The sequence below is a fragment of the Dunckerocampus dactyliophorus genome, chromosome 8, assembly GCF_027744805.1.
Source record: "Dunckerocampus dactyliophorus isolate RoL2022-P2 chromosome 8, RoL_Ddac_1.1, whole genome shotgun sequence".
NCBI lineage: Eukaryota > Metazoa > Chordata > Actinopteri > Syngnathiformes > Syngnathidae > Dunckerocampus > Dunckerocampus dactyliophorus.
Genome location: NC_072826.1, coordinates 15,988,148 through 16,001,274, shown reverse-complemented (window position 1 = coordinate 16,001,274; position 13,127 = coordinate 15,988,148). Strand labels below are relative to the sequence as shown.

General features: G+C 41.3%; 1 protein-coding gene and 1 long non-coding RNA gene across 2 annotated transcripts in view; one reads left to right on the top strand and one right to left on the bottom strand.

The window, feature by feature from the left end:
- LOC129186475 (uncharacterized) overlaps positions 1-13,127 on the top strand; it is a 65,295-nt gene that overhangs the window by 13,552 nt on the left and 38,616 nt on the right. The window lies entirely within an intron of this gene.
- ngfb (nerve growth factor b (beta polypeptide)) lies at positions 5,419-6,015 on the bottom strand. The gene has a single exon (XM_054784779.1). The coding sequence runs from the start codon at positions 6,010-6,012 to the stop codon at positions 5,419-5,421; it is 594 nt and encodes a 197-aa protein (XP_054640754.1). The 5' UTR covers positions 6,013-6,015.

Below are 13,127 nucleotides of genomic sequence, written 5' to 3'. Positions count from 1 at the left end.
ATCGCTCGGCATTACTTCCTCTCCGTTCATACAGTATCAATGCGTGCTATCGCCTGTCCATTGTTGTGTATGTGTTAAAGTTGTCTGCAAAGCTCATTTTCCCATAATGCATTGCGTCAAAGCAAAGCATTCATTGATGCCTGCCAGGGAACTGCGATGATATCAGCCTCCCTCTGGGCTCCTCTGGCTCCCTCTGGTGGACATAGGCAGTGTTGCAGCGCCATCCATCCAGTCGTCCATCCATTTTCTATGCCGCTTGTCCATCCATCCATTTTCTATACCGCTTCTCCTCATTAGGGTCGCGGGGGTATGCTGGAGCCTATCTCAGCTGACTTCGGGCGAGAGGCGGGGTACACCCTGGACTGGTCGCCAGCCAATCGCAGGGCACAAATAGACAAACAACCATTCACACTCACATTCATACCTATGGACAATTTAGAGTCGCCAATTAACCTAACATGCATGTTTTTGGAATGTGGGAGGAAACCGGAGTACCCGGAGAAAACCCACGCACGCACGAGCAGGCTTCATCACTTAATTCTCACTACTAGGTAGGACAGCTCTAGGCTGAGTGGATGGTGCAGGATCCAAGAATTTACCCTCTAAAGTCGAGGCAAACCCCCACATGCTCAATGAATGTCTCTCTGACAGTGTCAATCAAAGGAAGAAGACCTTATAAGGCAACTTTTAGTCTGCATTCAGTACTCCCCCACATTGTTTGTTATGGAAATATGGACTCTGGTGTATACTTAAAACACCGCAAAAAGAAGTTAAACCAGCTGAGGGCCTTTGTTTTGTAATTTAAAGCTTAACTGGTCTAAAGAGAGCAACACTTTCACGTCTGCTTAAAAAGTGCATCCCGGCATGATTGTGGTATTTTTTGTGAATAGTGACATTAGCACGTACTGTAGCTTCAAGCTCTGCAGTGCATGTGCAACCTTGCAAGACACAGACGTGTGCATATGCAATAAGGAATCACACCCATGCAAAATCCCTTTAATTATATGGATCATTGTCATATTGGTTCATTGTAACCCAAACCTTGGAATTGTCCTGACGTTTCCCCTTTACACGGCACCCCTGGCCAATAGCACTCATCATGAATAAACTGAAAAATGTATAATTGATCCATGTGATCGGTATCGCACGATTTCAGTCCTGGATGATCGATATTGGAATCGGCGGCATAAAACCCTGATCGGAGCATCCCTAATATATATTCGATATTTATCATACCCCTAATACAGGGGTGTCCTTACTTTTTCCACTGAGGGCCCCATACTGAAAAATGAAAGGAGCCAAAGGCCACTTTGATATTTTCTAAACCAACACATGTAGATATGATAAGAAGTTATCCTGTATATACTTCAACAACAACAGCCGTACGTCAACGTCGCCGCCATATTGGATGTGGCAAGGCTGCGCTGTAAATGTACTTACTTTCATAAAGCGCCTTTCTACAAAGAAATTTAAGTTCATGCCTCTTGTTTAGCTCCCATAGTGCGCGTGTGAATGTATAAACAAGAGGAATTAACTTAAATTTCTTTATAGAAAGGAGCTTTATGAAAGTAAGTACATTTACAGCGTAGGTAATATATTGGGAGGTTATTGTATGAGTGATTGTTAAAATACTTTGTTAGCATGCAGATGTTTGCATTGTCTTATGACATCCACCAAGACTTACGTAAAAACGCAATGCACGTAGCGTAAACGTAAACATAAATAAATAGAATAAAACAGATAAAATGCATGATGTTTCACTGTAAACAACCATAAGTAGAGTGAATTGATGGATTATTCTAGAGCATCGGTGTCCAAATTGCGGCCCGGGGGCCATTTGCGGCATTCGACACATTTAAAAAATACAATTAAGCAAGAAAACTAACAAAAACAATAACAGAAGTGTAAGGAAGTGCAGTAATTTTACGAAATATTACAATGAAGTCATAATATTAACAGAATAAATTGTTTTACAAGCATATGTAGCTTATATTTTGTCCACTTGCACTATGGATATGATGTAAGAAAAAAAACGATCAATTATGTTGTAATTTCTCAAATTTCTATCTATCTTAATAACGTTTTTTTGCAGGGAGGCGTATATTGCTTGCTGCCGACGGACGGCGTTGATTACACGTCTAACATTTGACCGTCGAAAAATGGGCCGACCGGATGCAGATGCGTTCTACACATGCGTAGAACCCAGTTGAACCGATTGCGTTCTGGGTATGTATTGCGTAGCGACAGCTAGCGAACAAACTGGCAACCGGAACTGGAAGTTATGCCACCCCGTCTATGATGTCATCAGCGGTTGACCCTCAAAAATATTAACACACAACACGTTTTTATAGTTTTACAATGATTGTTTTACATTTGAAATGCATATACATTACAACTGAAATGGCTAAATGAACATTTAAGGTTACTTTACCTTCACTGAAGATTACTCATCCCAAAGACAAGATGTGATAACGAGACACCACACGGACACCATCTTCCTGTTTTGTCAAGAGTTATTTCTTGAATTCAGTAGAGTTTCTCACCTTCTTTATCAAAATACTGCCACTCGCAACTTTCTTTGGCTCCATGTTGGGTTATGGTATCGCTCTGATTCCGCTAGCCATCATTTGTACAATGATCAACTAATGTAGGCAGCAAACAGCGACCTGCCGGGGTGTCATCAATGCACATCACAAGACTGCCTTCAGTATGTTCTGCACGCTGCAGTACTTGTATGTTGTGGAAGAGCAGAGGATCAGATAAATATACCGCCTACTGTCATTCATAGCCTTTATACATTTGCATGACAGGCTGGTTTCTTATAGGGGTTGCCAAAATATCAAAATATATTCCATGCGTTGTAATTTATCAAGCCCTGTCTAAGAAAAAAGAACAATGAGATGAAAAATCCATGAGTATTCTTTTTTCCTAGCTAACGTAAAGTCACATGACGCATATGCTACAAACCTTCATTGTATAGGATGGCAAATGCTAATCATGCGTCGTGTACCAATTTACCTAAATTATGACAAATCAATGGCTTTTGAACTTTAGAACACGATAGGTTTCCACATGTTTGTAAACCATACGGAAGCGGTTCTTTCTTTCTAGTTTAGTTAGTTATAGTTTTTGACCCTTTTATCAGGACTAGTCGAGTGGTCTGACGACGCGTTGTGACGTCGTTTCTCCGCAAGAGGTCAGTGTTGTGTTTTAAATTTGGTGCAAATTTGGCATTCGCACCCCACAACAAATATAACCCAACAATATCTTTGTATTTATTTCACTACCCCCTCTTTATTATCCTATTTATTTACAACTGAAAATGTGACAAACTAATAAAAATTATAATTGCCTCAGCACTCTTCTTTACTAGATGTTGTGCAACAACTGGAAATCACTGCCAACATAGAAAAAGTTATTATTTACCTTCTACAGCCAAAGCTGATTTATGGGAAATTTTATTCTGGTGTTCCTTATACTATGAAGAGTGGAAAGAAGTTAAAATTGCAGTAAATTGAAGCCATATGTTTTTTTTGTATTGGTTTTTTCCCCACATTCTAGTTCAAAACATCTTTTATGTTCGCGTGATTGAACTAGACTGGACTCCATACATTCAAGAAACACACACTATGTATGTAAGTGTTTAATAAATAATCAACATTTGATCAAATGTTTTTCTCATATCAGGCCTGGGCCAAAGAGTGCTCGAAACACTTATTGTATGAGTGTGTTTTGTCAAGGGTTGCTGTGTTGCCGCCCGCTTAGCTGCCTCAAAGCCTTTTTAAGACAAGTTCAAACCTGCCGTTTTGGAGGAAAGCCGTGTTCTGTTGAACTACTCTCTACTTGTCTGCATCATTCAAATATCCTGAAACATCTTCCAGGTTTTTACACTGCATCTTGAATCCAGCAACATTTGAAATACTTGCATATTCATAAACATTCCAGAGAGTGTGAGTAGATTCCCATGTCTTTTTCACAATGGAAAAGTAAAATTATCACCCAAAAAGAGGGCTACCAAATGTCTTCACGTTACTGTATTAAGTTCATGTCTGAATTGTGATAATTAAAAAGCATATTTGATTTGACTGGGCCATTCCTCTCATACGACGGAGTATAAGGGCCACATTGGAAAAAAATAATAATAGTCTGAGATCTCGAGAATACAGTCGTAGGTTTACGAGAATAAAGTCGTACATTTATGAGAATACTGTAAAGTCGTAAATTTACGAGAAAAAAACGTCGTACATTTACGAGAAAGTCGTAGTATTACGAGAATAAAGTCGTAAATTTACGAGAAAAAAACGTCGTACATTTACAAGAAAGTCGTAGTATTACGAGAATAAAGTCGTAAATTTACTAGAATAAAGTTTCAAATTTACGAGAAAAAACTTGTAACTTTATGTTGCAGGCATTGCCTGAGACAGCTATGAAAAGGGGGGATGTATGTGACCTTTGGCCTTGGGCATTTGGTGGGGGCGGGGTAAGGAGGGCGGAAAAGAGAATCTGTTTGTGCTTAACTGCTCTGTTTTGCTGCCACGTTATAAATAAAAGCTTGCCGGAAGCAAGAGGAAAGTTTCCTTCCTTCCTGAAGAGTTATGCTCTATTTTCCCTCTGACACGTATGACACGATCACACGTAATGTTCTCGTAAATTTACAACTTTATTCTCGAAATCTCCGATTTTTTTTTTTTCAATGTGGCCCTAACACTCTGTCGTACTCTCATGCCTAAATCACGTGGCTGCATTTGTGCAACTCTGTTGACTTTGTGGATTATTTCAGGACATTATTTTGATGATACAAAAGAGTATTAGGGCCACGCTGAAGAAAATAGCAAAGCAATACAAGTATGTATTTTTTTCTCCCTTTTTCCCCAATCTACGACTTGATTTTAAAAATTCCGTTGTCGTATTATTGTTTTGTTCCCACGGTAGCCCTAATACTCATTTGTACAATTATGCAGGTTATCAATAATACCTGGCAGAGGAGAAAACGATGATACGTCACGTATATACATCGCATGTCCGTGCTCGTGCACGAGCAACCTAAACAAGCATCAACCGGCATTGATATTATTCACATCAATTGCATTTTGTTTGTTAATCATCATCAACATTAACTGAATTTACGTAAAAATATTAAGTCAAGTCATCATTACGCAATCTTTGGCTTTGGATTGAATTTGTAGTCACATGTGCATCGTTTTCAAATGTTACTTTTTGCACGATAAAACACTTCAATGCATGAAAGTATAATGACTGTTTGACCCAGGCCTGCCGTATACACAGTACATGCAGTCCCAATACTTTGACATAATACTAATAATTTACTTTGTGCAGAAAGTAAAAAAAAAGTCTTGAAGTGGTTCTGCACGTTATTAGCATGTCCCATGTAGTATCTTTGTGCCGTGTTTTGCGTCGTCACTGCCGCCATGACTTGCGACTGAGCACGCACACGCAGGCCACGTTGATGCGTATAAGCCTCCAAGCAACCAGGTTCTTAAAAGAAGTCAACGCTCGGACAAAAGTGTGCGAGTTGGTGCAGTGAGAGTTCCAGTGTCGGGCATCGATGCCCAGGCAGCCCGAGTTCCCTGCGTGGGAGCTGTGACACGTGGTCTCGAAGAAGTACTGCTTCTTGTTGACATTGTTGATGTTGACGTCCGGCAGCACCGTCACCTCATTCCCGGAAATGTCTGTGGCCTTGGTCTTGTTGCCCACCCACACACTGACGCTCTCGCACACAGAGTACACACCCCGGTTTTGAGGCTGGCCCGCTCGCCGCCGGCTCCTCCTCTCGCCATGGGAGCCCGTCGGCTCGACGTCGGGCGGCTGAACGCTGAAGAGCACCCTGGGGGATAGTCTGCGCCGCTTGTTGAAGAGTTTAGGGTCCACTCTTGGGACGGAGTCACCTGGAGCCTGTTGGTGTGCGGTGGCGGCGGCGCCCAAGTCCTCCCCGACGGCGGCCGCAGCCTGGGCACTGAAGAAAAGCAACAGGACCAGCATAGACGACCTCATGGGCACACCGCCTGTGGGTGACACCAACACACTTTTAGTCATACCCATCCATCCATTCGCTTTACTGCCTCAACTGTTCAGGGTCACATGAAAGCTGGAACCTATCCCAGCTGACACGATGCAAGAGGCCGGGCACTCCCTGGACTGATAACCTGTCCAACCATTGACACTCACCTTCACACCTGACTCTTCAGTGAACCGAGCTTCTGTGTTTTTGGAAGACGACTCAGGGGGTCTTGTGTGAAGCGAGTTTAGTGGGTTAGCGAGCTGTGTTGAGTTGAAAGCCGGACTTGTGCGTGTTCAGCGACGGTATCGCTCTTGTAAAGCAGCTCTATCACCATGGTAACTTAGGCTAAACTCATAACCTGGTCGGGACCAGGTTAACAACTTAAAATCAGCTACGAAAGTGCCACTGTTTCACTGTTTAACTAATTGGGAGATGGCATCACCATTTATTGAGAAGCTACGAGGTTCCCGAGGGGACACGGAGAAAAAAAAATAGAAAAAAAAGATAATTCCCTGATGATATTATCCATCTATAAGCCAGATAGATATGATAGACAGATACATAGACGAGGGACTGTGCAAGATATGCTCACACGAGCACCAGGAATAAAATGCAGTATGAAATATCAATTAGGCCAACGTTAGCAGACGTAAACATCACCTCAACACTGCCTTCTAGTGGTCACAACGAGATACAACAAGAAGACATACTTCAAAGATTAAAATAAATGTAAGTTTTTGCTCCAATTTACTGTTAACTTGCCCATTACTTGCTCAGCATTATTCTGTCAGTGGTCCTTCCTTGCTGTATTGGCAGTGACAGTGTTGCTTTTACCAGTCCTAATCTTTTGGGAACTCCTCATAACGCTCCATAATAATTACTTACTCATTTTTTGTAAAATACAGCGACTGGGATCGCTTCACCTTTCAGCAGTAGTAGAATAATATGACGTCAAACGCCCCCTTTCATGTGAACGAGCACTGAGCGCAAAGCCAAAAACCGGACTTGACAAAGTAAGTTGATAACCACCATCGAGGGACCAATTAAGTCTGATTGCGGATGTTGTCGAGTTGCATCTTGAGCACAAAGCCCGAGTTTGTTGAGCCACTTTCGCCGTATACTCGTATACCTCAGTCTTCAATAAAGCCATTGTACATTTCTGTCACATTTTTACATGATTTTGAATGTGTAATGGATGTAACATACATGTCTTCGAAAACATTGACAACATCATACATGTTTCTGTAAACTTCAAGTATTCCATGAAGCTTTTCGTAAGCATAGATGGAAATGTAGTGTCTTCAATGAGCCGAACATGCACTTTTTGTAAACAATTTTGTTGTTCATTCAGTTATCACTTAGCACACGTTATTTTGTAGACCATGACAACATTGTACATGTTTTTGCAACCTTTTTTTTACAAAAACTTCAAGTCTTTTCTACATCTAACATACATGTGTTTGCAAACATTGTGTGATAATTTAGGCTTTTGGTTGGTTTAACCAAACGATGGGTCTTACAGTTTATGAAAAGTCATTATTTCGAAGTTAATACAGAAAATGTGTTAACTTTGTCGTCAAATTTTTTTCAGTCACCAAAATAAGAGTGGCTTCTGGCTGGCTTTTTTTTTAATATTTAGGAAAAAAAGAAAACAGTAAACACAGCGAGGGTCACAGGTACATTTCACATCTTATCAAAATCGTCACTGTACACAAATAGCACAGTCCCATCTTTTTCCACCATTTTTCCCCCTTGTGCTGTTGTAGATGAAGGTTAAAGGTCATGAGTTCCAGGCCTGTGGCTGTCTTAATAAGTCAATTTTTGTACAAGTCTGGGTGACTCCTCATGAAATATCCTCATGTTCACACTGTTTTGAGGCACAAAAGAAAAACAAAGCTATACCCCAAACGAGCAGGCAAAAGAAGCATTCTCCGCAAGTAGGAAAAATAGTGGACTTGCCACATTTACACATTAAGAGGAGGCTTTTTTCCACCCCTTTATTACACTAGAATCTGAGCATAATTGAATGTGACTGAGGTATGTTTTATAACTTGGAATATTCAATGTTAAACCAACAAGGTGCATAAAATTCACATTTAGTCACCCCTAACACCACGGGTTGTGTTGACAGACGCTATTGACCCTCAGTGAAAGTGTCATTTGTAATAATAGTGATAATAATCTCTTCTTGTCATCCCTCTCAGTACACATTGTGTTGCTGGGACTGACAGGAGGCGTCAGACCCAGCAGGCGTGTTGACACCCGTGACAACGCAGTTGGCGGGCTCTGTCAGGTAGGTTTATTATGCTGCGTATGCCCTGGGGGGGGGCGTCGGTCTACTCTAAACGCTCATGCATTCAAATGGTTGGCACTTCCAATTAAACAGTCAAAGACCCGTCATCATGTGACTCATGGTTACACATGACAAGTCTCTGTGAGGTCTTCAAAAATTGTTGTGAGACCATTTTTAGATGCTTATTTTAAAGGATAGGATTCAATATGGGATTATTTTATTATGCAAAAGTGAGCCATGTAATTCTCTGCTGTAACACTAGGGGCAGTGTTTTCCGGTGACTTAACTCAGTGAGCAACCATGACACTTGATGGCTGTTCATCTTTTTCAACAAAGGAGAAACAGACAGCGTTATTGGATCTAATCCAGTGGTAGAACAGCCGTTTTTATTTCCAATGTTGACTTGGATCCGAAGTCTTTTGGAAAGGTGGCCTGTAAACACTTTTAACACAACGTGTACCCACAGGAAATAATATTCTGAAAGCCGACCAATCACAGCCATTATGGTCCACGTTGCTGCAACGTGAGGTTAGATTTTTTTTTAAAGTACACGGTGGCCTAGTGATTAGCATGTTGGTCACAAAGTCAGGAGAAGTTTGCATGTTCTCCCCGTGCGTGTGTGGGTTTTCTCCGGGTACTCCGGTTTTCTCCCACATTCCAAAAACATGCATGTTAGGTTAATTGGAGACTCTAAATTGTCCATAGGTATGAATGTGAGTGTGAATGGTTGTTTGTCTATATGTGCACTGCGATTGGCTGGCGACCAGTCCAGGGTGTACCCCGCCTCCCGCCCAAAATCACCTGGGATAGGCGAACCTAGTGAGGATAAGCGGCATAGAAGATGGATGGATGGATAACAGAACACCCATATATGCTTTTTAACATTGTTAGAGCCCTCTAGACATCTTTTCACTTGTATTATCCAATGTAGCAGACATGATTAGAGAAAATAACTATTAGACATAAATAAGACATAATATAGACTCTCATGTTAGCATTGGGATAGTTTCTTGTTGTTCTTTTTTACTTCCTGTTCTGGACGGTACATAATGTGGTGGCTGTTGTCTCATCAATGTAACATGACTGACGCCTACTGACCATTATAGATTACTACATATCGTCACAACGTCTTCGAATGCGTCTTCAGTATGCCTTATATTTGTATTTTAGTTAATTTAGCCATTGCTTGAAAATGCTTAATTCAGTAAAAAAAAAAAAAAAAGTACAATTTGGTTAAATAAGCATTTTTTTTTACTAATAATAGGCTGTATTCAACCATGAAACAGTGATGATTTATTAATTCATATCTCTTTGCAAAACCTTGATAGAGTGAAGCTGCGAAATTCAAAGTGCAAAGGGGCGAGGGATTACTGTATACCTTTAAAGTCAAAGATTAACACTGCATACATGGTAGAAAACATCAAATAGAGCCACACATTCATCAATATTTGTTTTAGCTCGTTGGTGTCCGGGGTCTTTACCTTTTCAGATTCTGCTTGGGAACTGGAGCACCTCTTTTGTGGCACCTAGAGGATGCGAATGGAGCGTGCTGCGTTCGGGGCTCCTGCCATGTGGCCTTCGTCGAGCACACACGCGCCTCACCTCCACTCTGCTGAGAGATGAGCATACTTTTTTTTGTGGCCTCGTAACCTCACTGTAAACACAGTCTAATGCTAATATTATTGACTCTCACCAGACTCGCACATAGTGAACATACCAAAACCTTAAAAAAAGAAGGCTGCCATGACCTCCTCGCCTGTTATAGTGTCATGATGAATTTGCCGCAGCCATTTGACGATCCATCACAATAAAGCCGGCGTCTTCATTTTGTTGTGTCATCTTGTCATCATGCTAGATACATGAGTGGGTTCAGGCGGAATGTTTTCATATGAGTCACGCTTTGTGTGGGTCACATGATAGCTGCTGACAGACCACAACACGTTGTCTCAAGTCATTTGTCACGTTCATATGGTGTCTTTCCTTCCACGAGGGCAAGCGAGGCTCAACAAACGGAACACCGTCGAGCTGACGGGAATGTAAGCCATACCTCCACTTAAAGTAAACGGGCTGCAAATCTAAATGACAGTGGAGTATGTGCACTGGCACAGGAAGTGTTCCTGCCTTACATTAGTGGTTACCATGGTGGGCCCTAGCTTTTCTTGTCACCTACTGTCGGATCCGTAATGCAGGTCATTCTACTTTTGTGGCATAAAGCACATCATTTTTAAGAAATTAAATAAAACAGTACATTTGAATAAATTAAACATATTTTTCAACCATTTTAAATGCATCTCAAGTGATTTATCCTTGATGCTGGAATTTACAAGTGCTTTTAGTAAGCCCTACTGGGAACATGGCTTTTTGTATGTCTATAGCTTTAACGCTAATGAGCTGTGTTTGTCCACGCCTCTTTTCGAGTGTGTGTCTCCAAGAAGCGCTATCGTGTTCTTTGTCCACATTTTACATATACACTGTAACTCTGCACTTCTCCAATGTAATAGATTTTATATCACGTTCTGCTGAGGCAAACCAAATTTTTTTTTTTTTTTTTTGCTCTGTGAAACTATGTTTTTCCATGTTATTTATACTGTAGATTAAACTCGAGTTGTGGTAATGTCAAGCACAGATTTGTGATAGCATGGTCTTTGCTGCATTCAAGAAGTATTATGCTCATTCTTAGAACTGCTGGCAACCAATGTTAAATATATAAATAGCATATGTACGATATGTTCACAAAAAACAAAAAATAGCTTATTGTGGTCGTCTTCCATGTTTTTTGTTTACTGGAGAGCTTTGAGGTCAGATCCTATAAGCTCTAAGTGTGATCTTTCTGATTTACCAGTAGTCCTGAATGCAGCATATTCCATTAAAATTGGTTGTAACGCATCACTTCCTGTTTGCTGAACCAGGAAGAGGTAGTTGGATGCCACCACACAGCTCATGGACCTCATCTCATCTTTGTAAGTTCATGCATGTGTTTATTTGTACTGTACTTTTATTTATTAACTAACTGGTAAAGTTTGTTTGTAAGGTGGCTTTGATAAGCTTTACAAGTGTATGTGTCTGTGAAGCTAGCTTGCAAGCTAACACTCAGGTTGTGTCAGTCTTCCCTCCAAATGTTCGTGTTGTGTTCAATGTGCATTACTTGCAATTATGTGAAATATGCCTTTCAAACTGATATATGCGAGTTCACAGAGCAAATTTAAAGAAGTCTTTTGTTGTGTGCTATTCAAACTATTTTCTGAATGAATTATAGTTTGGAGGGATTTTTTTTCAATATGTAAATCTTAGTGAAACCTCTTGCGGCGACGCTTCTCACATTTGGCGCGTTTTATGACGGCAGAAGGTCGCTCATAGAAAACAGACGTCTCGAGTTATTTTCGAATGTCTGATGCACAACTTTTTTAGTGGTTAAATAAAACAGTCCAGTCAGCAGTTACGTCTAATTGGTGGGCTACAGAAATTCACGAGACTGGGCCATGCACCAGAATGGTGCTCTGGGCCAATGGAGCCTTACATTAGGCCTCAGCCTGACTTACATTAGCTTTACCTGAAGTGTTATGTTATGCATGATCACTGAGAGCTGTTTGTTATATTTCCCCACATTTGTATAGCGAGATAAGGTAACCATGATGCTATTTATACCATTCCAAACAATGACACCACTACTACTGCTACTACTACAAAGAAACTTAGCAGAGCATAAGGCCAACTAAATCGCCATCCATCTATTTTCTATGCCGCTTCTCCTCATTAGGGTCGCGGGGGCATGCTGGAGCCTATCTCAGCTGACTTCGGGCGACAAGCAGGGTACGCCCTGGACTGGTCGCCAGCCAATCACAGGGCACATATAGACAAACAATCATTCACACTCACATTCATACCTATGGACAATTTAAATTCTCCAATTAACCTAACATGCATGTTTTTGGAATGTGGGAAGAAGCCGGAGTACCCGGAGAAAATCCACACACGGGGACATGCAAACTCCATACAAAGATGCCCAAACTAGGGATGTCCTGATCCGATCTTCAGGATTGGGATCAGCTGCCGATCCGCTGTATTTTGAAGATTGTCTAATATTGGCTTCCGCCACAAGATCCGGCCGATCCGGTTGCCGTATAACGTTCGTAGCTCCGAGCCACCCTCCAACATGGTAGGTGCAGTTATGCGCCTCAAAGCTGGTTGCCACGTGACTCCCGCCACTCGCAAGAAGAAGAAAATGTAACAGTGCAGAGATGTCTGAGGTGTATCGTGGTGAAGTTAGTTTCACTCTGGACGTTGGATATTCGGCTCCGTAGCTCCTCTGTTACGTAGCGTGAATGGAAGCTACTGGGATTACCTTAGTTAAGTAGTGCATCTGTGTGCGTGTGTGTGTGTGCGCACACACACACACACACACACACACACATCAGGCTGGAGGAGTATATTTTCAGCAGGTTGTGTTTTACCGCTTTAAAGGGGACCTATTATGCTTTTCCTCTTTTCTGACCTATAAATGTTGTTACGGTGTAAATGAAATGATACCAACGTGTCACATTATGAGGTTTGCGCATTTGCAACTGAGACCTGAAAGCAGTTTTGGACGGCTCTGCATGGCCTTCAAAATGAGAGTGTTCTCTGTCAGATTTGTCTAATTGTGTAAACAAAATAAGGGGGTCATAAAAATCTTACATTAATAACGCGATTGGATCGACATCTGTGACTACATCTTCCTTAATCACAAGCGCGGGCATGAGACTTTGTTGAAGATGTTGTAGCAATATGTGCTGAGGCTGACATCCCATTACAAAAGTTAGCCAAGTTACATCCATT

What these genes read in the sequence shown, in the direction of transcription:
- ngfb (XM_054784779.1), bottom strand. Translation starts at nt 6,012, where the DNA reads ATGAGGTCGTCTATGCTGGTCCTGTTGCTTTTCTTCAGTGCCCAGGCT.